The 26723-nt window shown below is 44.3% G+C and overlaps 1 protein-coding gene across 2 annotated transcripts in view; it reads right to left on the minus strand.

Annotated features, from left to right (window-relative positions):
• Positions 1–2243: 2243 nt before the first annotated feature.
• Positions 2244–26723, minus strand: part of LOC146042532 (uncharacterized) — a 386937-nt gene continuing 362457 nt past the window's right edge. For both annotated transcript variants that reach the window (XM_083162688.1, XM_083162613.1), the window contains 4 exons: positions 24978–25116; positions 20328–20407; positions 18122–18287; positions 2244–4431 (listed from right to left, as the gene is read on the minus strand). In XM_083162688.1, the coding sequence (XP_083018814.1) occupies positions 4411–4431; positions 18122–18287; positions 20328–20407; positions 24978–25116 (406 nt within the window). In that variant the 3' untranslated portion in view covers positions 2244–4410. The remainder of the gene's footprint in view (positions 4432–18121; positions 18288–20327; positions 20408–24977; positions 25117–26723) is intronic.

The raw sequence follows: 26723 nt of genomic DNA on the forward strand, positions 1-26723 counted from the left end.
CACCATGGGCCTGATTCAGACCTGTTTGCTAGGCTGCATGCAATCCACATCCACTGGAATTGTAAAGTATAAACAAGTAATTTGTATAAATCAGTTACATCAAAAGGCTTTATACAATTTGTCTGACCGTTTTTGTCTGCTTTCCATGTTTGGGAGCAAACAGTCAATTATCATTTGCTCCCAAATACTACCGTATTTTTATTTTGTTCTGTACCGATGTTTGAAAAGCATCCCAATGTTACTTGTAGTTATGCACGTTTCAAATTTTCTATGTAAGATCTTTTACCTTTGCTCTTATCTTCTTATTATCGCACACAGATGCTGTCCAAGGTTTCATGTTTAAAACTTTTTATTGTATCTTTTGCATGTTTTATGCACATGCATTGTATTTTCTGGTTTTTTTTTGTATGTTTTAACTGAACAAACAATCCAACTTTCATTGCATTCAAATTCTCATTGCCTTTCCTAGCTTCTAATGGTCATTTTTCAAATAAAGCCTGCTACGTGGCAGTTCGGAGCGTATTTACTGGTAACAATGTCGTTTTATATGGATTATGTCTTGATTCAGGCAATTAATAGCACTTATTTACCTCTGAAGTGCTTATCCAGGTTTGCTTTACGGTTTGCTGTTAGAAGTCTTCTGCGCTATTCCCATACAGTAGGGCGACTGGCATAGCTATATCCTGTGCTGCAGCTCCTGTGGGAATCTCTCTATTTCATTTTCAAGTGCAAGTTACCATCCAGCTGCACCGCCTGTCTTCCTTTAGTTTTATAACTGGTTCCCACTCCTTTGGTTCAAGGCGATTCCAAGTGTTCTACAATTATCATTCATCACTGCTAAGGTGTTTCCAGCTTCGATGCTCATTCCCAGCATACCATCTCCTATTACCAGTCACCATCAGAAAGTCACTACCCATATTAGCCACCATTGGTCATTGGTAACTGTCATCAGTGATCTCTTCCGCATAATAATAATGATATTTATATAGCGCTTTTCTCCCAATAGGACTCAAAGTGCTTCACCATTGTCTTTACAGCTCGAAATACAAAACAAGCTTAATAGTAGATGTCAGTGAAATGCTTGAGTAAATAAGTTCGTCTTTAGTCTCTTTTTAAAGGATTCTACAGTGGGCGCTTGTCGCACTGTGCGAGGAAGAGAGTTCCACAGAGTTGGAGCGGCAAAGTTGAAAGCTCGACCCCCAGATGAATTCAGGGATATTCTGGGTACTGTTAGTAGTCCTTCTTCAATGGATCGTAGTAATCGAGTAGGACAGTAAGGGATCAGAAGCTGCTGCAGGTACCTTGGGCCCTGGTCATGTAGGGCCTTGAAAGTGAGTAAGCATATCTTGAAAACGATTCACCATTTTACAGGTAGCCAGTGAAGGGCGTAGAGAATGGGAGTTATGTGGCTGGAGCGGGGCTGGTTAGTTAATAGTCTGGCGGCTGCATTTTGTACCAGCTGCAAGCGGTGCAATTCTTTTGCTGGAAGACCCAGGTAGAGAGCATTGCAGTGATGATATAAATGCATGTATGACTTTAGGCAGGTCTTCGCATGCCTGTGTTATCGATACATCTCCAGAACTCAAGCTACTTACCTGCAGTTTGCAGTTCCACAACATCTACTCCAGCAATACTATCGATGGTCAACACCGGTCAGACCTTTTAATCTATCTCCTTCGAATCCAGTCAATTCCTGCACTCCTCAGTTTCCTATCCGGCCACAGTCTCCTTCAGTTTCAGATGATTCCAGGTCTCCTCCAGTTTCAGATCGCCAAAGTCTCCTTAAGTTCCAGCCAATTCCAGTTCTCCTCCAGTTCCTTTTTGGTTGAAGCTAATTCACAGACTCAGCCCCAGTTCCCTTGGACCATTATAGATTATCAGCTCCAGTCTCTCCGCTTTTGGGCCATGCATTTGGGCCTAGAACACCACCTCCCACTCTGTGGTCCTCTCGTCTTTGTGGATAAACCACATCAAGCCTCCAAGATTCCAATACTTTCCAGCCCCAGAGCAAGTCACCCAAAGAGGTCAGACAAATCCCTCAGGCGAGACATTACTTATTGTAAACTACAAGGAATTGGTCACTTACTAAGCAACATTAAAAAGTTTTTGTGTGTGTAACTACAAAGGCATATACAGATATATAGATTCAGTTCAAGACAAAAAATTATACAGGAGAAGACAAATGACAATAAAAAAAGGTGTTATCAATGACCAACAATCAATACCAGAGTCCAAAATTGTGTCAAAATAAGATCAGTTGTTTATTTTAACTTTGTAAGCAACACAGTGCAGTCAGACTACAAAACAGGGATTTAGACTTTATATAGTGTCTAGATGCGATTTGCGTTATAAGAATCAACGTGCAGTAATGCGTATAAGGATACATAAATCATACCATACTTCAAACCAATTGGCTAGACCAAAAGGCATTGTGTGATAGGTTCATCTTAGTAATATTTCTTAGAAAAGCTAAGTATATTATATATAGTATTAAAAAACTGGAAGCATACATGAAAGAAGCCACTGTAGAAAAGGACTATATAAGGAGACCATCCCAACATCTTAGGACCATGAGTAAGCATTTCATGTAAAACAACATTTTGTGCAGTTTCACAGCTGCATACCGAAACACAAGGTACAGTAAATACAACATGTGTATATAATGTACTTCTCACATACTGTAGGAATGAGATGTTTATGGTGTGTGCTTGTAAAGTGATATACTAAGCCTTGGAGAATGATAAAGTGGATGAAGATAAAGTAGCAGCCAATCAGCTCCTAACTGCCATGTTACAGGGAGTTTGAAATATGACAGTTAGGATCAGGGAAACACCGAGGTTGGTTCTGGTGGAGCGCAAGCTCTAGGCGCCAAAAACTTCAGAGTGCAATGGGACACTTGCCATGGCTAGAGATGAGCAGTTTCTATGGAAACCCACTCGAACTCACCCATACATGGATCTGAAAACAAGTCAAAACAAAAGGTCCCACCTTGCTGAGATTCAGTTACATGCAAAAGAGGGGGTATGCAGGTGCACTGTACAATCATTACTGCTAGTAATATATATATATATATATATATATATATATATATATATATATATTGGTTGTATGTGTTCTGAGGAAGGGGATCAAACCCCGAAAGCTTAACCCTAATTCACAATGCTGAACCATTTTTGCCTCTGGAGTGCCATCATTACTTGGAGTATTTGTATGAATCGCGTTTGGGCACCGGGGCCAGCTGTTACTTATTGTGGAGTGCCGGCAGGATTGGACTATTATATATATATATATATATATATATATATATATATATATATATATAAATATGCGTCCAGATGGCGGCACTCACCAGAAATAAATTCTCACAGAGGCAGATATGTCATCAACATTTCAAACCTTTTAATAACGGTTCTTCATCAGGATATCCTTTGCAGTACTGAATTACCCAATGCCTTCCTGCTTAGAATATAACTCACACACTGGTTATGCCTTCCAAGGTGCATAACCTTGCATTTATCTACTGTACATTGAACCTCATCTTCCACTTTTTTGCTCACTCATCTAGTTTATTAAGATCATTCTGAAGCGCGGAGAAATCCTCGGTTGATCTAATAACTCTACTCAATTTTGTGTCATCAGCAAAGATGGAAACGTTGCTGAGTAATCCCAACCCAATATCGTTAATAAATATGTTATTGAAATATCTCAAAGATTTCTGTCTGTTTGCTTTGAAAATGTATGGTTTTGCGCAGATTATACCCCCCTCTTTCTTTACATTAAACAGCACCATGTATGACAGGCCTTCATATTGCAGATTTACTAAGAGTAAAATTGCAGATTTACTAAGAGTATGTATCTATTAATTTGTAGAACAGCATCAGTATCGGGTGTTTTTTGTTTTGTTTTTCTTATAAAATAGCAAATGTCATGAAATGATTATGTTCCACCAACATTTCTTTCTCCTGATGGAGACATTGTGTATAGTTTTTTCCCATGTGGAGGATATTGTGTTTTTTTTCTCCCTGTAGGGGTCAATGCTTTTTTCACTGTTGTGGACAATGTGTGAGTATATGGGGAGGGAGGGGCTGCAGTGACATGCGCTTGCTCCGGGTGCCATGGCTCCGTACTATACCTCTGGCTAGAAGCAGTTGATACTTTGTCCACTTAGTACATCTTAGTACATCTGCTCCAAAAACATCAAGATGTTGGGAAACAGTAAATTAAATTTTCTTCTAAATGAATTATCTTTTGATAGTAAATCAAAATAGTAATAATAATGCTCAATTAAAGTTGCAATATTTGCATAAGAATTATATAAATGTAGATTAGGTAATAAAAACAAGGTATTGGTGACTTTTTCTTTTTTTCTGAGTCCAGAAAGGAGAAGTCTGGTCACCTGCAGCAAACCTTCTAGTTGAATTTTCCTGATAGCTGTTGGGATATAAACAATATAGAAACATGTAATGAGTACAGAGGGATGGATACATTGTAGAAACACGGCACACACAGTGCCGTTTGTACTGTATGTGACATTACACATTTTTATTTTTTTTAAATAAATTTTGTTATTGTTTCTGGCGCATACAAAGCAAAAAACATCATAGACACACAATGACGCACAATGATATGGGGTATAAGGAAATGTGAAATTCTGAATATAGGCGCTCTTTATACGGGCACAGATCAGTTTAAAGAGTAAAAAATACTTCCCTTTTCTTTTGGGGAATAGGGTTTTCTTAAAGATGTCTTTTCTTTAGACTTAATCCTCCTTTCTCCTTAGAAGTTTCGCAGAATATGTGAAAGAGAATATATACACAATGGGTTATATTCTGTCGATTTCACCTTAGATAAATGGAAATCATTCAAGTTCTTAGGGTTAATGATCGGGCGTACCCAACTCACTATTGAAAATTGATAAATACACAAATCAAGGTATCTTTTCTACTGGGTAACGCACCCAAGTCAATTTTTTGGATTTAACTATTTATACCAATAACAACATCATACACACAAAAACTTTCCATAAACCTACGGATGTGAATACCATCATTCCCACTGACAGCCAGCATCATTTTCCATGGTTAAAAGGCATGCCCAAGAGTCAATTCGCCTCAAAAGGAATTGCAGTGATCCTGAAGTCTTACATATACAAAATTTGAAATTGAAAAATTAATTTTTAGAAAAAGGTTACAAGGAGGCAGACATTGACAAAGTAATTGAAGAGATAAGTCAAAGGGACAGGAGAACATTTTTTCATAAGAAAGACACCAATAAGCCCTCAGAAAAGAATATGGACAAATTGCAGTTTGCCTTATTTACGCAATTTGATCAATGTCATAAAGATCTGGAAAAATCTTTTAAAAAACATTGGCATTTGTTACAATGCGATCCTATACTTAAGAATGTTCTACCAGAACGCCCCAAGTTTGTTTATAGGAAATCAGCTAACCTGAAAAATACACTGGTAAAAAGCAGTTTGCCCGAAAATAAAAGATCCCTGATTCGCACCAAAGGATTCCACAGATGTGGAACATGCATTGGATGCAGAAATGTAAAATCTGATAACTCCAAAACCACCGAAGTCACTATTAATAACACTTTATTTAAAATTAAAGATTTCATCACATGTGACACTCCCAATGTCATATATGTGATAGAATGCAGCTGTGGCTTGTTTTATGTAGGAAGAACTACCCGTCCGTTAAAAAAAAGAATTTCTGAACATCTACGGAATATAAAAAAAGGACTTACTACCCACCATCTTGCTAATCATTTTAAAGAAAAACACAGCTGCTCTACCAATTCTATTAAAAGGGTGTTGGGAATACAAAATATCATGGCCGTTTGGAGAGATCGAAATGTAATAAAAAGACTGGCAAAAAACTGAAATTAAACTTATCTACAGATTTAAAACCCTCACCCCTCTAGGTCTTAACCATGACTTCGAGCTAAAATGGTTTTTATAAGCTTTTATTTTGATCTCCATTATGTCTCCTTGTTCTTATTGGGCATCAAATTGGTCTTTTTATTGGATATCGTATTATTCTTTTAAAATATTTTAATTATCTAAACTTTTTTATGGATATAATACTATTATTAAATGTTTTATATAAAGGTTTTTATATATATATATATATATATATATATATATATCACACCATGTTTACATACCCATATTTATTATAAGTATCAAGCAATGGATTTAAGCCCTAACACATATATTATTATATCATATTATAGAAAAACTTGGACAGAAGTCATTGCTAAACTCCCGTGGACTCTGTAGACTAAGGAACTGATTTTATTGATACAAGTTCAAAGGGAGATCCAATCTATGCGGACAATAAAGCCCGAACACCCGACCGGAAGTGACCGGAAGCCGCGTCACACAAGGTTGAATCCCGCCGCTGAACATGCGACCGGAAGTGACCAGAAGCCGCGTCACACGCGGCCGAATCCCACCGTTCGAAAACGGCAGGACATAGCCGCTATTCAGAAGGACCTCAACACAAACATATAGCAGGCCTAAATGGAGCTCCGTCACACTGCATTATCTACCTGAATTCTGTTTGTATTTCTAAGTGAATTTCTCTAAGGGAATATCACACTTCAGGTATCGGAAAAAACTTTCTCCTGGATCCGGAACACCAGTTGAAAGTGTTGACCTCACATTATCACCATCTGTATCCTCACTGTAGTTCAGACAGCATAATTTGTGTCAGATTTTTTATTTTATTTTTTGTTTGCTGTGTATATGGAAGTATTTTTGAAGAAAAAAGAGGAGAAAGATACCTTTATATACTTCACACAGCTACTGACACCGTGAGTACGGATGCGTTACCCAGTAGAAAAGATACCTTGATACGTGTATTTATCAATTTTCAATAGTGAGTTGGGTACGCCTGATCATTAACCCTAAGAACTTGAATGATTTCCATTTATCTAAGGTGAAATCGACAGAATATAACCCATTGTGTATATATTCTCTTTCACATATTCTGCGAAATATGTTTCATATTTCATATCGCGTTGATTGCGTCGATTGCATCATCGCAGTGGCGTAGCCAGCGTAAGGCAGCCCCCGCTGCCGCTTGGGGAAGCGGGCGGCAACGGGGGCGCCGGCACCCGCATACCCTGTGGGGTCTGCAGCGAGCGCGCCGCCAGGCAAAAAAACTCGGGAGGTGCTGTCCCTCAGTCAGCGGCAGCAGGAACTCTACTCACATCCGCTGAGGCTGTGAAGTCTGTAGCCCGTACTTAGGTCCTCTCCGGTGGATATCTCCTCCCCCTCCTCTGCCCGGGACCTTCCTCCCCTTTCCTCACAGGTGGCCGGATTAATGGCCCCCCCTGCTGCCGCTCGGTACCGCTGCACTGCTACACAGCGCTGGCTCAGCTGTCACTCTGAAGAGCAGGGAGCGGGATGTGCAGTGTTGCAGATCGGATCCATAAGAGAGCCCTGCGCTCCCGGCTCCCTGCTGTGCTGAGTGACAGGCAGCTGAGCCGATACCGCGTAGCAGTGCAGGGGGAGCTCAGCTGTTCAATAGCGTTTAGGCAGTACTAGGCACCAGCCTGCAGCTCAGTGACTGACAACTGAGCATGCAGGCTGTGCAGGCAAGCAAGCCATTGCTCCTCCCCTCCCCCGGGCTCTCACAGAGCTGGCACCAATCTCCACCATGACCCCCCCCCCCAATCCCCGCTTAAACAAAGACGGCAGCAACCCCCACCCACCCGTGGGTGCAATCTCCAGGAAATTTCTAGTCTACTCTCCCACATGACTGAAGAGAGGGGGATGTTGAAGAGGAGCCATGCCGCCCACGAAGATGGAGCAGCGAGCAGGGTGAGTGTGGGCTGGGTACAGGGTGAGTGTGGCAGCCAGTACAGCACCCTGGCCACGGTGTGTGCCATATGTATATTGAGCATCGGGGTGTGCGGAATAATGTGTAATGGGCATCGCGGTGTGTGCCATATGTATATTGGGCATCGCGGTGTGTGGCATATGTATATTGGGCATCGCGGTATGTGGCATATGTATAATGAGCATCACAGTGTGTGGCATATGTATAATGAGCATCACAGTGTGTGGCATATGTATAATGGGCATCCCGGTTTGTGGCATATGTATAATGAGCCACACACCGTGATGCGCATTATACATATGCCCCACATCGTGATGCTCATTATACATATGCCACACATGGTGATGCTCATAATAACTATGCCACACACAGTGGTGCCCAATATACATATACTGTATGACTGTCCCTGTGTCCCCGCTGTCGCTCTCTCTGTGTTCCCGCTGTCAGTCTCTCTCTGCTGTCACTCTCCCTGTCCCTTTTTCCTTGCTGTCCTTGAATTTTGTCTCCTACTGTGTGGCACAATGTGTAAGGGGCAATAGTATTAAATAGTATAAGGGGTCCTACTAGTGTGGTGTATAAGAAGTATGTGGTGTGGTACGCTACACTTAAAGACATGCCCCCTTTTCAGTGGACACACCCCCTTTTCCGGAGTGTGCGCGCGCCTTCCTTAATTTTTACATATCCCCACTTTAAAATTTCCACTTCGAGCACTGCTATATACTGTAATGTATACTGTAATGTCTTTGGTACTTTCTATAGCCATGCCTCTTTCTTTACCTCTGCCACAATCTACATTTGTCCCTCTAGGCACCCCTCTCCCCACTCTTCCTTCCTCATCTGTGCATCTGCTACCTCCTCATCTTCATGTGTGCCTGTGCCTCCCCCATGCATGGCTGGTGGCTGCCATTAAAAGTGACCAACAGAAACAAGAATTATGGCAGGTAAGCACAATTCACATACACACACAAACACATATTGTGTGTGTGTGTGTATGTATATATATATATATATATATATATATATATATATATATATATACAGGTCGAGTATCCCGTATCCGAATATCCGTTATCCGAATTATTCCGAAAACCATACATTCCAGTAAGTGAAAAAAAAAAATATTTTTTTGCTAAAAACTCACTGGGGACATTTGTAACAGCACTACTGAGGACATGATATGTAACTGGCACTATATATGTGCAAGACAATGATTGCTTGGCATTCAAATTCAATATCTGAGATAGTACACACATTTTGTTTCATGTTTTGAAACCTTGTCTTTTGAACAAATAAAATATAATTGTGTGTATTTTATGTGGTAATAAAATATATCTGTGTGTATTTTATGTGTTTATACAGCATACATGCAAGATACTTCAAAATACATAATTAAAATATTAAAATATTCCGAAATACGGAATAATCCGTTATCCAAAATTCTCCTGGTCCCGAGCATTTTGGATAAGGGATACTCAACCTGTGTATATAAAAATACATACATGTGTGAGATGTGTCAAGGGGTCCTATGGTGAGTGGCATATAGTGTAAGGTACATTATGGGGGGAGGGGGGGGCGCCAGAAAGTTTTTCGGCAGGGGGGAGCAAAATTTATAGTTACGCCACTGCATCATCGCATGCATCTTATGTCGCACAAACACATAAGATGCATGCAATGCTTGAGATATCAGCCTGACACATACAATCTAGATCGTGGGCGCCGTGCTAGGAAATAAGTACTGAATTTTTTAATAAAGATACCTTTTGATGAACGTAGGGACTGCTCCCTGGGTGAGTCTACTTTCATATGAGTGTTAAAGATTTAAGGATTTAAAGAAACCTTTATGGGAAAATCTCCTAGTTTATCTAGGTGAGTTGGGTCGGGGAGTCGCCTTGTGAAATTGAAGAAATACCTAATAGACTGTCTAACATAGAAATTCTCTTTCTCTTCCCCTGTGTCCTGGAAAGCATTGTGGACGAGACTTTCAATTGAGAATATATCCTGGGAATAGCGCTGTGGAGATCCACTTCCCCTGTTTTACTGTACTGTAGTGGTCAACCGAGTGACTGTTGACCTAGATACTTTTTACCCAGTGACCACATACCCAGTCACCCACAGTACTAGTCCCATTGGGACCTCCGAGACTGTCAGTCTTAGCTGCAATTAGCAGAGAGCTGGCACTTCCTGCCTTATCATCAGCCCCAGCTGTCTTCTATTTACTGCAGTTTCTAGGGGATACGGTCGTATTGTCGACAGCACTTAGGTCGACAGTCATTTGGTCGACACCGTTGGGTCGACAGATGGCAATGGTCGACAGGGTTCTAGGTAAACATGGGTGAATGTCGACATGGGACAATGTCGACATGGGTTTAGGTCAACATATGCGTTAGGTCGACATGGGTTAGGTCGACATGGGTTTTTTCACTGTTTTTTGAGCCGACATGTGCCGACAGGCGGTATTTCATGCCCTACCATCCACTAGGGCGTGGTGTGAGAATAAAATAGTGTGCCGAGCGCAGCAAGGCACCATGCCCGAATGCGAGGGGCTGCGGTTCACTTCCAACTGTGTCGACATTCGGGTAAAAAAACTGTGAAAAAAAACATGTCGGCCTGCCGACATAACCCATGTCGACCTAACGCATGTGTCAACCTAAACCCATGTCGACCTTGTCCAAAGTCGACCTAGACACCTTGTCGATCTTCACCCATGTCGACATTGCCACCTGTCGACTCAACGGTGTCGACCTAATGACTAATGATAAAATGATCCACACCCGTTTATAGAACCCAGGGATTTGCACATGCACAGTCAAGCCTCCCCCACATGACACACACATATGCAGTATCATAAAATTGTGGCCTAGTATTAATTAGGTCATCACGCATGTCTGCGAGTAATTGCCGATGTGGGACATACATGTCCTAATGTGCACAGCATGAACCTCAGCTCTCATTGCATGCGCCATGCTCAATCTGAATATCATCATTCCGAACATCAAAATTAAAAAAACTGGAGATTTCTTACCAAATCTCTCACTTTCTGAATCTCTCATCCTATTACATTTCACCCCTCGGTGAGAAACAGAGGTACACAAAGGTAGGATTGGTCAGATTAACTCCTTCCCAGGCAGAGGCATATTCGGTAAGGGTTTAAAAGTCACAGACACATTGGGGTAGGGTCAGAATCACACTTAGGGGGTTATTCTAGTTCATTCTTTCTGACAAAATCCTTCTTAGATGGACAAAACCATGTGCACTGCGGGTGGGGCAGATGTAACTTGTGCAGAGAGAATTAGATTTGGGTGGGGTTTTTCTTCAAAGTGAGATCTATATTGCAGTGTAAAATCATGCAGTCAGTATTTTCCCTGCACAGAAACAAAAAAAACCACCCAAATCTAATTCTCTCTGCACATGTTACATCTGCCCCCCATGCAGTGCACATGGTTTTGTCCATCTAAGAAGGATTTTGTCAGAAAGAATGAACTAGAATAAACCCCTTGGTGAGGGGAAGCAGAAGCACATCAGAGGCACACTTTTGGAGTCATGTGGGCAGAAGCACAATTATGGATGGATGTGAGAGGAACATAATTGGGAGGGATAGGTGTAGAGGCACATTTGTGAAGAGATGAAGGCTGGGGCATATTTGTGGAGGCAGGGCCGGCGCCACCACTAGGCAGTGTTAGGCATTTGCCTAGGGCGCCGGCCGCTGGGGGACGGTAGTTGGGAGCAGGGCAGGAGGGAGAGCTGGAGGTCTGGATTAGCGGGCAGGAGGGAGGGCTCGCTGCGCTGTGTGCAGTTCAGTCCCGATGCATGTTAACTGACATCTTCCCCCACCCGCACCGTGTACAGCCGCTCAGCCGGGCAGCGTCTGAGGGTGAGCCAAGTGCTCAGCGCTGCCCGGCTGAGCGGCTGTACACAGTGCGGGTGGAAGAAGATGTCAGTCACACTGCGCCGGGACTGAACTGCGAGGCCTCCCTCCTGCCCGCTAAGCCAGACTTCCAGCTCTCCCTCCCGCCCGATGAGCTAGACCCGGGTGAGTAATTATATATGCACTGGAGGGAACAGCACGACGGCCGTATCCCTCCCCCCCCAGATCAGCGCGCCGGCCGTATTCCTCCCCACCCCCCCACCGTGGAGCGGGTGAGCGCTGGAGCGCCCCCCCCGCCTGGGGCGCTCCGGCGCCTTGCATCGGCACTGTGTGGAGGGGTTTCAGAAGCACACTTGGGGCGAACTGTAATAGGGTGGGATATTTTAGACATGTGCGATTTTTGGGTAAAAACAGCCGAATTTGCACGTTTTTCAAAAATCGCACATGCAATAGGGCGCGATTCGCGGGCAAAAATCACACTTTTTGCCACGAATTTGCACATTTTGAAGTGCCGATTTTTAGTCACACTTCAATTCGCATCCAGATGTTTTCCCATTGGAAAGCATCTAACTCGCACATGTAATAGGGTGCGATTTTTGGTATGGGGGTTTTCCCGGACCATCATTGGCTGGTTGGCGGGCCTAAGTCCCAGTCTGGGGGCGGAGCCCCAGATGTAAACAGGACATGATTAGAGTGTTGCAGGGCTCCTGGAGAAGCGCTGAAGGCGGCTGGTGAGTTTGATTCTATCCACAGGTACCCCAGTGGATTCTACAGGACAAGGGGACCGATCTTCTATCAACATAGGTAAGTATGGATGAATGGGCTCTGTGTGAAAAATGTTTTACTGTAAGTGTGTGTGTGTGTATCTATTTAACTATTTGTGCTACTGTGGGACTACAAATCCAAGCAGGCCCTTTATTGCCCCACATGCTGGAACTTGTGGTTCTCCAAGTCCCTGCATGTGGTGCAGGCTTGCTGGGACTCATAGTTCCCCAGCAATACACAATAGTTTTTCTATTTTTTACACAATCATCAGCTCGATGCCCACCGCCCAGGGGCATCGAGGACAGCCCCGGGCTTCAGCATGGGCAGGTAAGTTCTGGAGGGGGGGGGCACTCCCCCAGGACCCCTGCCCATGCTGACCGGTCAGGGGGTGAATGCTTTGGCCAGAGGACTTGTATAAAAAGTCTCCCCCAGGCTGTGGCATTACCCTGCTGGCTGGTTGGGCCTGGTGCTGGTTCTTGAAATAGGGGGGACCAATAGTAATTTTGTCTCCCTTATTTTGGGAACCAGGACTGGCCCTTATTTATTTATTTTATTTATTAACAATTTCTTATACAGCGCAGCATATTCCATTGCGCTTTACAAAGGAGACAGTGATACAACAAACAGGGTATTTACAGACAGTAAAATGTAGGAGGGCCCTGCTCGCAAGCTTTCAATCTATAGGGAAATAGGCATTGATACATAAGGATAGATACTGTATTCTTTATTGCATCAATTCCACCAGAATGCAAGGTTCTATGACTGGTTCTGGAATTTGATAAGCTTGCCTGAAGAGATGAGTTTTTGGGGAACGCTTATAGGTTTGGAGACTGGAGGAGAGTCTTATTGTGCTTGGGAGGGCATTCCACAGAGTGGGTGCAGACCGAAGAAAGTCCTGCAGTCAGGAATGGGAGCGAGTAATGAGTGTGAATGAGAGACGCAGATCTTGGGAGGAGTGTAGAGGTCGTGTTGGATGATATTTTGAGATAAGAGAAGATATGTATGTTTGGTGTAGTTTGGTTTATGGCTTTGTGTGTAAGTAAAAGAATTTTGGGCACTTGTTTCCTAGCACGGCGCCCGTCGTACTTGATTGCATACCTTAAGTTAAGGTAACTACGTATGCTTAATGCCCCCCGTCATTATTAACGCCACCCCACTATTGACGTAAACCCGAAGCGTGGCGAGCGCAGCGAGCCCGCGAGGGGCGGCGGTACGCAGGGGCAAACGCAGGATTTTCAGAAGGGGGTTTCCAGAGGGGCGGAGCAAAGCACGAAGATGGACACTTAGGTGACCCAGTATATGCCGGGTCAGTTAAAGTATTATAGATAGACCAAATGTATATAACTAATAATATATATATATATATATATATATATATATATATACATAACAGCAGAGTAGACCCCTGGGTATAGCAATGTATTGGGGCCCCTACCTATCCTCCAGCGGTAGGGTTGGGAGGTGCTATGAGCGGAAGCTTTGATGTCCCGCTGATGGTAGGGGGTATTATATCAACCGCTCAGCATGTAGGGCTCAGTAATTTCCACTAATTACCCCTTTACTGTACAGATGGTGGGAGATGGGGTGGGAAAAGGGGGCATTGGGCTGAATGAAGGGGTCCCAATACATAACTTCCAGGGTGGTAGAGGATGTTTAATACGCAGAGGAGGGGTGTATAGTATAGTGGGGTGGGCTTATTATTCATAATTTTCTGGTGGGAGGACAGCTTGCTTGACTGCAGATATCTCCAGTTCCCGGAAATAGATTTCTTAGCTTTTAATGAGAATCCCACCTACCAAACGGTATTGGGGACTAGGGGATCAGAGTTCAGGAGGCAGAGCAATTTGCCAACGAGAATATAAAACTACATACCAGGTGTGTGGAGCTGGAGCAGTAACCAGCTACTAGAAGGCTGATATTTCTGGTTCTGGGCAAAGTAGAGACCAGCTTCTAGTGTTTCTCAAAGGGGGAGAGTCCCAGCTTTTGGAATATACCCTCAGAAAAACTCTAAGTCAGACAGAAACTGAAATATCTGGGAAGAGCAATTAACAGGCTTGGATGGGGACCACTGCTTTAAAGTCGGATAACTCCGGTTCCCCACGGCCGATTTTTAAAATTATTGTACCTATGGAAAGAGGGGACAGTCAGCTTTCAGACTAGGGTCCTCAGATTCCTGGGGGGTGTTTCTGGGTACTCAGAAACCCCCGTGCGTGCGCTACTGGCAGCACGCGTCCTCCGACCTTTTCATACCCCCACTATCCACGTCGGCGTGGAGTTGACTTCATAAAGTGTGGCAAGCGCAGCGAGCCACGGAGCCCGAAGTGTTGCGAGCGCAGCGAGCCCCGCGTGGGGATGCGTATACCTGTGAAGTTATGCGCGTCCGCTCGCCACGCTTCGGGCTCGGTGGCTCGCCACACTTTATAAAATCATCTCCACGCCGACGTGGATAGTGGGGGTATGAAAAGGTCGGAGGACGCGTACCGCCACCCCTCGGGTTGGCGTCAATAGTGGGGTGGCGTTAACAATGGGGGGGGGGGGCATTTCAAACATGAGGGGGGGTTTCTATTAAAATGGGGGGTTTTGGGGCATTTTACATGCCGTGCTAGGAAACAAGTACCGAAAGTTCTGAGTCAAGGATAACACCTAGGCAGCGAGCTTAAAAGGTAGGAGTGATTGTTATCTTCATCTTCCCTTGAGCCTGGTGTTGGTTTTATAAAATCCAGGGAGCCCCAACTTGTTTGTCCCTGTGATTTTATGAAACCAGGATCGGGACCCCGTTTTTTTCCCATTTTTTTTTACACAAAATCGCATGTTTTAAAATGTGTACATTTTCATGACTGAAAATGCGCACATTTTCATGACTATGAATCGCCCGAAATCGCACCATATCGCACTTTTTTTGCCGCAAATTCGCATCTCATTATATATATGTGAATTCGCACCAAAAAATGCGATTTTTTAAAAGGTGCGATTTGGTGTGATTTTTTTTGCAAGCAAAAAAATTGCACCCTATTGCATTTTGCCCTTGGAGAGATATGGGAGCAGAGGCACACTTAGGGGGTTATTCTGATTCACTCGGAAAGGCACAATCACTCTCTAATTGACAAAACCATATGCACTGCAGGTGGGGTTGATGTAACATGTGCAGAGAGAGTTAGATTTGGGTGAGTTATTTTGTTTTTGTGCAGAGTAAATACTGGCTGCTTTATTTCTACACTGCAATATAAATATCAGTTTGAAGTAAAATCTAACTCTATCTGCACATGTTACATCAGCCCCACCTGCAATGCACATGGTTTTATACATTAGAGAGTGATTGTGCCTTTCAGAGTGAATCAGAATAACCCCCTTAGTGAGTGATGGGGCAAAGACACATTTGGGAAATAATGGAGCAAAGGTCCACTTGGGTAAGGTTGGGAGTAGAGGCACACTTTGGGTGGGTTGGGGAAAGTAGCACACTTGGGGGGTTATTCTGGTTGGTGCGGTGGGGCCGTACGCGGACGTACCAGGTTTTTTTTGATCTGCGCATGCGTACCTTTCGCAATGCGCAGGCGCAGCGACTTCACACCGCTCACAGTCTTTCCGTGCAAAAAAACCTGTACGGTCATTGTGGGCGGCATAGGGGCGTGTTGAGGGGAGCGGCCGAAATAATGAGGAAAAGTGGGCGTAAACATGGGCGTACACGGGGGTGTGCTCCAAAAATGTACGGTGCTACTACCGCTCGATCGGCGAAAGCACCGTGCATTTCGGACAGAAAACAGGCGGACGCCAACGATACCTCAGACCACCCCTACAGATTCCGCATGAGAGCGGACGCCTGGGTCTGCTAATTTACGCTGATTACTACTCAAACACATACACCTGAATGTAATAAGCAATGCTGCAGTCTATTAAGTCCAAACCATGATTTCACTACCTGCAAGCCACACACAGCACTCAAACACATTGGAAGCTTATCTTTCTATACTTCTCTACATGTAAAGGTTGGTTTCATTTTAGTTAAGGCATGATTTACACATAACACATCACACATAACATCAGGGTAGGTATAAATGTTAAACATTTTGTACAAACTAATTATGGACATAATTAACTGTAGTACATATACACAAACACCAACATAACTTTTTTTAAACTAACAGCAATGTGATTAAAGCATAGATAGTGATTAAAATGCAACATTAGAACATAATAAATATACATGGAGGGTTAAAATTTATTATTTTTAGGCTGTTCATTAAGGTAGACAATTGAGGTAATAGAAAACAATAATTGATTAACAATTAGAATAATTCTTTTAATTGTCTTAATCATAGTTGAAAGGCTAGATTAGCAGGGCCATATATGTGAAGGGTATGCCAGCATGCACGGACGTATGCTCACTCTCAAGTTCGGTGACATACGCTGAGTTTCCCATTGAAAACAGGCGAGACCCGTCCGTGCAAGGTGGCGAACGCTACGATAGCCATAAGATGTCGGTGTGAAAACGGACGAGACCCGTCCGTATACGATGGCGTACGCTCTGTTGTACGCCAGTTGTCAGTGTCTAAGAGGAGATCCGTCCTTATAGGGTGGCGTACGCTCAAGTATATGCCACTCCCCTTTGTCGGTGTTTGTGACCGTCCGTATGCGTATGTTTTGTGGGTGGACTTTCGCTCACCGTCCGCGTACGGGAAACGTACGGTGATACGGAATGTACCCACGTTTGGCCGACCGAACCAGAATACGGTCCTTGGTGAGATATGGGAACCGATGTACATCTGGGGAGATAACACATTTGTGGAGAGATGGAGCAGATGTACACTTGGGCAGGGGAGGTCAGAGGCACACTACAAAAGGTATGCGACACACGCCCATTTAGAGTCACACTTGCGGAAGGGGTGTTAAAGGAACAATAAGGGAGGTGGGGTCATAGGCACATATATAGAGGGGTATCAGAAGTACACTTACATAGGGGTATCAGCGACAAATTGGAGGAAGATGGGCGCAGATGAATACTAGGGGCAGATGCACACTTGGGGAGAGACGAGGAAGAAGCACACTTGGGGAGAGACGAGGAAGAGGCACACTTGAAGAGTTATGGAGCAAAGGAGATGAACCTTGGGAAGGGCGGGTCAAAGGCACCAGTGATTCCAGCAGTAAATGGCTTCATAGTCACAGGCTGGCGCCTCCTGCAGGATCATCAGTGCGCTGTGGGCCTCCCTTCTAAGCTCATGCTTGGTACATTAAAGCACCCCCTCAATGGTGTATCCTAGCTCGATGGCTATGCTATGCAAACTAATGGCTATGGTAATACAACTGGGATTGATAATACTAAAGCTATAGCTATAGTATAATTAAATAAATTGAACAAAATAATCATATTTACATCATTTAGGCATAGATAATATAGAAGCAAGTGCGGTACTTATGTATTATCTGGACTCCCATGTTAAATGCACCCCATTTTTTTATACCCCTACTATCCAACTACGCATGGAGTTGATTTTATATAGTGTGGCGAGCGCAGCGAGCCACCCTGCCCGAAGAGTGGTGAGAGCAGCGAGCCCCGCGAGGGGACGCGGTCTCATAAGAAAAACGGGAGTCCAGATATTACATAAGTACCGCAAGTGCTGCTATATAATTGAAACATAGTTACCATTGATATCAGTCTCTCAAATGTGTGTCTTTGATTATCCCAATCTCTGTCTCTCAACAATGATTTTATGTGTGACATCAACTGCTGCCAAATTCTTGAAGATGCTTTTGAAGACTTCCTGTCATTTCTCTGAGGCAACCAAAGTTTTCCATGAAAGGCTTTAAACCTGAAGACAAACATTTATTGCATTAAGGCTGCCAAATGTGAATGTACCCAGGGTATAACAGTCTGTAATCTACATAACACATAGTAGAGATTGTACTTACAAGTGCTCACAAACATACAGATGGAGCAGGCTCCATCTTTGCAGGGGCTGGCGATTCTATCACTAGCCCCCGCCACGCAAGGGGCGTGCACACGCAAATAAATCTTCACTGCGTCTAAATAATCAATCACCGCAGTGTTAATGTAATGAAAATGAATATGGAAACAGAGTGTGTATATGTTTTAAGTAATTTGTGACTGGTTGCTGTATTCCATAGTGTGATGGTGCTATTACACTGAGGGTGCAAGCAGGGCCACAGAGTGGGGGGGGGGGTACTAATTACCCGTCTCCGGGCTTGCTGGAGGGGCCCAATGAGGGCCCTAGACCTCCCTTCCAGGCAGCAGCAGCAGCACACACCTACAGCAAAAAAGAAAATGGAGGTGTGCCAACGCCTGCTGTCTCAATAATTCACTACACTGTCAGTTAGACTATGATTTGTTTTAGATATATGTTTCTATTAAAAGTATCTGCAATATGCAGAATCATTGGTCTGTGTCCAATCATCGGGCCGGTGGGCGGATCAGTTAGGTATGCCACTATGGCAACCAGTCCTTTGGGCGTCGTCCTGATGACGCAGAAAACATTCAGCTGGACACATACGTAGAACCCTGTGACATCAGGTACAGGCCGCGTTGCACAGGCGCGCGGCGCCTGACGTACATCCGGGCGAGACGTGGGTGTCCTGGGATGTTATCTGAGCTGCACGGCATGTCCGTGTCACGTGACATCACGCGACCGAGCGTTGCCTAGCAGCACAATGGACGCAGCAAGGGGAGGATGGACACGTCTTCTGCCAATATCGCCAATACCAGCAATCGGCGATTGGCGGAGGCGCTGGACTTCTGTACCCTGCCAGCATGGTCCCTCCACCTTGGCCCGATGTAAGGTACAGCTCTCTATAAGCCTTTATTAGTGCTCTATAAACGGTTAATATGATGCACAGCCAATTTCTGGGTCAAATGATCGGGATACTGATATATGTCATTAAAAATAGTGTCTTATAATCATGAGATCTACAAATATTATGTATATAAAGTTATAGATTGCCTCCTGTCAATACAAAATATATTTAATTGTTAAAGTACACACGGTTCTCTTAGCATTTGTGTTTATTGGTTTTAATCATCTCACATGTGAATCAGTGAATCAAATAGCAATGCAGGTATATATACCCAGGACAAACTGTCCTACAATCACACTTGCTCCTGAGGAAGCCGGAGGTTCCGGGGAAACGCGTTGAGCATTCCATCATTGCTGACTACATCCACTAAACAAAAGTGATCTGGTTCATCATCATCCCGAGACGTCCCCTTGAAAAATACTTGGTTATTCCACGTTTGGGTTACAACAACATCCCTAATTATCCAAGGAGAGGAGGACTGCCTATCTGGGACCCTTGAGCCTTTGAAATCATAAGGCAACTAGAACCACAATCGTCACAGCACTCCTGGCTACCAAACAACCAGAGCCATTGGATGGTAATATATTCGTCAGCTACAATTTATCATCCCAATTACGGGACTGTTGCTACATATACCTCTAAGCGAGAGATATAGCTATATTGATTCACAAAATACGAGATAAATATTCTTTTATTATTTTTTATATTTCATATATGTGTAATTGTATGTATTTTATATTCATTTTTTATTAAACTATTATTATAGAGAACCGTGTAGTGAATTATTGAGACAGCAGGCGCTGGCACACCTCCATTTTCTTTTTTACTATTAATATTCTTGGGTTCTTGACAAAACCCGGTGCCAGCCGCCATTAATTGCGCAACACACACCATTTACACACCTACAGCATGTAGGCCACACCCCTAAGCATTTACCGGGGCCCGGCATACCTCTTGGCCGCCCTGGCTGCAAGAGGTTATGTTATATAGCGCACATGCTAGATAGCTTTCATTTCATGGGCATATCTCTGTTTCCTTACCTCTTGTCATGGAGCTGTAGAAGATGCTGAATAAAATCCTCTCTCATTCGCACAAAGCATTTCTCAATATCTGCTGATGTCTAGATTTCCGAAGACAAGCAAATAAAGCAACATTACACATACATTTCTTTTTAAATGTAATACAGGTTGAGTATCCGGTACTTGTGTACTAGCACGGCGCCCATCGCATCGCAGACCATATCGCATGCGATGCGACGCGATATCGAATGATATTGTCCAATGGCATACAATTTTAAAATTGTATGCCATTGTATATGGCATACAATGCCATACAATGCGATGAGATGCGATTATAAATTGTATAAGCATCCTAATGGGTGCTTACAATGCTTAAATGCACCCCCACGCCACCCCCCAAGTATAAACGTGAACCCGAAGCGTGGCGAGCACAGCGAGACCGCGAGGGGCGGCGGTACGCGTCCTACGACCTTTTCATACCCCTACTATCCACGTCAGCATGGAGTTGAGAATAGAAAGTGTGGCGAGCGCAGCGAGTAACCGAGCCCGAAGCTTGGCGAGCCCCGCGAGAGGACGCGGATACCTTCACAGGTATCCGCGTCCCCTCGTGGGCTTCACTGGTATCCGCGTCCCCTTGCCACGCTTCGGGCTTGGTGGCTCGCCACACTTTCTATTCTCAACTCCACGCCGACGTGGATAGTGGGGGTATGAAAAGGTCGGAGGACGCGTACCGCCGCCCCTCGCGGGCTCAAAACCATGGTTTTTCAGAATATTTTGTGTTTTTTTTTTTCTGCAGCTTCTTTGATACTTACTACTTCCCCCGTCATCCACGGTGGGCTTCAGGATCCTCTTCTGCGGCATCTCCGGTCCCAGGGGTGCATTGCGCACCTGCAAACTCACGCAATGCACCCCTGGGACCACTGAAGAAGATCCTGAAGGTCGCCGTAGAACCAGGTAAGTATGTTAAAAAAAATTTTTCAAAAAAACTGAAAAATCTCTTATCCGAAATAATCATGGTCCCAAGCATTTCGGATAGGGGATACTCAACTTGTAATTTGGACTGCCGAGCGACAGTGGAGGAAATTGCACTCCAAGGCAGACTCAATTTTAAATTGATGGTCTTGCTTCAAGACTCTTATGTCCTCCCAATCCTCCAACATCTCTGTACTACTATTAATTCCCTTCTCACTCCCTGCCCTTGACTTTACCACCCACTTCACAAGTCAAATTGAATTCATACAGTATATCATGACATCACATCCCACAAGACCCACAGCACTCCATGACTTTTTTTTCCCAGTCTGCTTCTACCCATTTTACCAACTCTGGCTACTTTTGCCTCGGTATCTGGAGATAAAGTGAAGGCCCTAATCCAGTCCACCCTCTCTTCCAACTCCCCCCTTAACTCTATCCCCTCCTACCCCCTTTGTTACCTTTCTCCTGTTGCCTATTCCCATCGTGTCCATCTTCAATCTCTCCATCTTATTGGTCACTGTACCCTCTGCATTTAAAAATACCTTTGTCTCCACCAGGGGATGTGTTCGCTTACATCCACTCGCATGTTACCGAGGGGATTCAGCAGCGCTGGGGGGGCCTTCGGCTGGGCAGCGTCAAGCCGCTCGCTTAGCTGCAAACAACCACTGCTTAGCGAGCAGTGTTGAATTACCCCCTAATTGTCATGCCTTTCAGTAAAGGTTTCTGTTGAACTTATTTGTTTTTGTTTTTAACATTGATTTGGGTACTTGTGTATTATCACGGCGCCCACAATTTCCATCGTAGGGCATTGTATGACCAAAAAAACGGTCGTATCGCATACGATCATATCATACTCCCACACGACCTTTTCATACCCCCAATATCCACGTCGGCGTGGAGTTGATTCTATATAGTGTGGTGAGCGCAGCGTGCCCGAAGCGTGGCGAGGGACCACGGAATACATGTGAAGTAATGCGCGTCCGCTCGCCACACTTCGGGCTCGTATTCTGTGTGTGCTCGCCACACTATGTAAAATCAACTCCACGCCGACGTGGATAGTGGGGGTATGAAAAGGTCGGAGGACGCGTACCGCTGCGCTCGCCACGCTTCAGGTTGGCGTTGATACTGGGGTGGCGTTAACATTGGGGGGCATTTCACATAGTAATTACCCATCAGGGTGGGTGTACAATAAAAAATCGGGTCTGCGGGGCATTTAACATAGGACTCTATGGGAAATCGCGTTGCATCACATCGCATGCCATTGTAATGGCATACGATGCGACGAGATGAAAAAATTGTATAGTCGGCTCTTAAAAGCCTGAAATCGGCCCCATCGGATACCTTAATTAGTGGTATACGATGCGACCCGATGGGCGCCGTGATAATACACAAGTACCTTGATTTGCATATTCAACTCCTTTCAGTGGTCAGAACGGATCTTACTTCCAGTAAAGGTATTTTGACCCTCCTAACCCGCTGTAGCTAGCTTAGCAATGCATTCTGGGGCAAAGAAGCTGTAAGCAGCCATTTCCATTCAATTGTGTCTAGGAGACTGCTCTTTTCACAGAGAAAGAGATTGGCATGAATACAAAGGAAGGGCTGATATAGCATTCAGCCGGTCTGGCTGGGAAAAGGCGCTATAGAGAAAGCATGAGTCCTGCACAGTACATTAAACAGTATGCGGTCGATCATGTGCATGGAGACGCACGGAAAGGTTTTTAGTAAAACAGGATATTTTGTGTGCCTAGTTATATTAAATATAACTTTCCTAAATGCCCACACACCCCCCCCCCCCTCCCATAAAAAAACAACTCACTCTAAGAATCGAACCCGGGTCCCCAGCATGGAGTGGCACACACTTATTCTCTAGCCTACAACACCTGGTGATACCGACATGTGCTCATGTGTCTATGAAAAGAGTTTTCTCATGCCATCAGTTATGCTTACTGTATGCTGCATTGGTTACAGGAACCGCATGCAGATGGAGCCATAGCACTGTTTGCCGAGAATGAGACGCACACGCATCTCAAACACAAGAGTGTCCCGTTCTGCATTTGTGTTTACAGTATTCAGCCCACAGCATTTAGCATCAGCTACGGGAACTGCAGAACGCTATGTTTATGAAATTATTTGCCTAGGAGGCTTAGATATTAAACAGCCCATTTGCCTGAGCTTGTATTGTACTGCTGAGAATGAGATGCACAGCGTCTTACATACAAGCTTGTCCCATTTTTGGCGAATGGCCCGGTTCCATCTGTATATCAATCCGCTACTGGATTAGTGGACCATTACCCACCCAGCGGTGGCGATGTGTATTGCATGGATATTGTGTGGCGTGCCTCAATGCACCTTGGTGTGTCTGAGTGCGCTACAAAAATGGTGCACCAAACCACTCGCCTAGGCGTGCTGGCGCAATGGATGAGCATGGCTCCATCTGTAAATAGGGGAGATGAAATTGTTGCTAAGTAACAAGTTCAAAATATCACCAACTGCTGGGTTTGAGGATTGTGCAAAATGTTATGCTGGGGCTGTTACTATTGGTCAACAAGGATACATTGGGGCAATTTTTTAAAGAATTTAATATGGTGGACCCAAACCTGTCAGTATACCAATTAACAAAAGTACAATTATAAAAAATGCTATGTGTGTAACATCAGAGGCAGTAAAAGAGGAAATGAGCAAAGTTCCTTATCAAAATGATATTGGAACCAGTGGCGTAACTACAAATTTTTCGCCCCCCCTTGCCAAATATTTAGGCAGCGCCCCCCCCCAAAGAGAGTTAACAAGCTCTACCCCCACCACCCCCTGCAGGCCGGTACGGTACCTCCTAGCGCTGGCGCTTCTGACGGGTCCCCGGCTCTCCTGGCTCCGGCTGCTAATAAAAAGTGACACTCGGAAAATGGCTGCCCCCATAATGCGGACAGCTTTTGAGGTATGGGGGCAGCCATTTTCCGTGTGTCACTTTCTGTTAGCAGCCGGAGCCGGCCCGGGACTCGACAGAAGCGCCAGTGGCAGGAGGTAGCAGTGGGCGGGGTGCGCGTCGCTGGCAGACAATGTTGGGAGCATTTTTAGAAGTAGGAGCCGCGTCTCACCTACCCAGCGGCCGGCAGCAGCAGGGGGAGCGGCCTGGCCACACTGACAGCTAGCTGGTAAACCCGGCACAGGAGTAGCCAGCCGCCCGGCTCCCCGCACCCAGAAGCGCCGGCAGGCGGACAGCAGCAGGTAACTATAGTCCCACAGACCCCCCCGCCCACACCTTCTTAGCGCCTCCCCGCCACCGCGGGGGCTGCGGGACTATAGTTACGCCACTGATTGGAACTGTAATTTATACAAGTGTTGGCACACGTCCAAACATTACACAAGCATTGGACTGTTGCAAAATACATACTTAGGTATCTGAAAGGTACTAGCTGCTTAAACCTACAGTTTTCAAAAGCTCTGTCACCCTGCAGCTACCTGTCTACCATCTCTCATCTCTGTGCCCCTTCAACCTCCCATGTCCCTCTCTCTCATCTCTGGCCCAAATATCTTTTATCTCTGTCTCCATTCTTATCTTACTTTCTATACTGTAAATTTTTTTAATGACTTTAAACTAAGGGTGGTCACTGACCTATTAAGTCTAATGTAGTCCAAAAGCTGAATTGATATGCAAAGAAAAAGTCGTAAGGAAATATTTTAGTACAATACAGAACTTACTATTGTCGTGGACTCTTCCAGAGAACTTCTTTTGAAATTAGGTTCTAATATGATTTCCCGTAGACTGCTCTTTTGGCTTTTTTTCATATATTTTCTTATTGACTTTTTATTGATTGGACACTGTTTCTTTCCCAGATACCTTAAATATTATAAATAAAAAATGATTATTATTCTTTTACTGATATAGTGTACTGTTTAAAGCATAGATAGAAAACCAATTCACATGTGGAACTACAGTTATAAACTAAAGGTGCCCATACATGGTGCGAGGGTGCCGTGCGACGCAATGCACGCTCCCGCTGGCATCTTATCGCACAGCATAAAAAGTCTGTGCAGCCCGTGCTTTTTGAACTAGGTACCCATTACATTGCATCGGACACAAATCGCATGCGATTTGAGTGCGATGCGATATAGTTCAAAAATCACTGAGTTATTGCTCCGTGTATGGGCACCTTAACTATCAACATTAATCTATTCAAGCAGTCAGACAAACAAGAATGCCTAGCAAGTCTCAAATGACATCTTCAACACTTGGGATTACATATTGCTTCTGTCTATTCCATTTCTTTAAGATTTTTTTAGTAAAGTAAATATCTGCTGACTTCCAGTGAAGTGGGTCATAGAACTATTATTATTATTATAATTTTATTTATAAAGCGCCACAAGTGTTTCACAGCGCCGTACAAAGGAACAATACAGGGAGACAAAACTTAGCATAACATTGAATAAATAACAAAAATACAGTATAAATAAAGAGCACCACAGTTCAATACACATTACAGCTTAAATGTAAGTAGTGAGGACCCAATCAACATACAACTAGAGTCTTGAGGCCAATGATGGAGATGAGTATGAAGATGGTCACTGAACTATACATTTCCAACTGGACTTTTTATGCATATAGGCACTCGGGCGAGAATTCGCACTCAGTGCGTGTTAGTGATTATCATGCATGCGTAACATCCACAGTGCGCATGTGCAGGGTTGAGCGTTCGAACATGCTCATCCCCATGCGAGCAGAAATACACTTGCAAACAAGCACGACCATAGGAGGCGTGCCGCCCATTGGTGTTTGTATGGGTGCAGTCAGAAAAAGTGGGCAAAAACTGGGCGCAAATAGGGGCGTACACAACTTTGGTGACTACAAGTGCTGGTTGGTCGGGAAAAAAAAACATTCGCAAAACAAAAGCAAGTCTCAAGTCTCGCAAGCCAACAGCTTAGCTGCCAAACATTCGATACAGTATTCAGCACACACAATAGCTAAACTACAAGCACCTGAACACAATACCCACCCATGCACCATACACGTTTTATTATATTTTTTATTGGTTTAAACCACAAATGCAGCAGTATTCTTAACTGCTCTTATGTACCATCACAAAATCTGCTACCTGCTACACAAGTGTTGAAAAAGTACGTTTACACAAAATGCACTGATTAGCCTGCCCTGTGGACTCTTCCCTGCCCGCCTGACTTCCAAGCATGAGCAGCGGCCAAGGAGTGATGTCACCGCTGGGAGCACCGAAAGGAGAAGACGCGGCTTATCTCCAACTGCCGCCAGCACCTCCTACAGTCCTCGGCTTCCTCCCCACACTGGAGCCGAACGGACTGAAAAAATAGAACGCGGCTAACTTTCAACTGCCGCCAGCACCCCGCACCATCCTCCACTAAAGATAGGGTAAGAGCCAGGTCACGGACTTTTCCAAAAATACTCCACAAGGAGTGAAAACACTGTAAACTTATGGT

This window comes from Crinia signifera, chromosome 1 (assembly GCF_055691185.1).
Source record: "Crinia signifera chromosome 1, ASM5569118v1, whole genome shotgun sequence".
Lineage (NCBI taxonomy): Eukaryota > Metazoa > Chordata > Amphibia > Anura > Myobatrachidae > Crinia > Crinia signifera.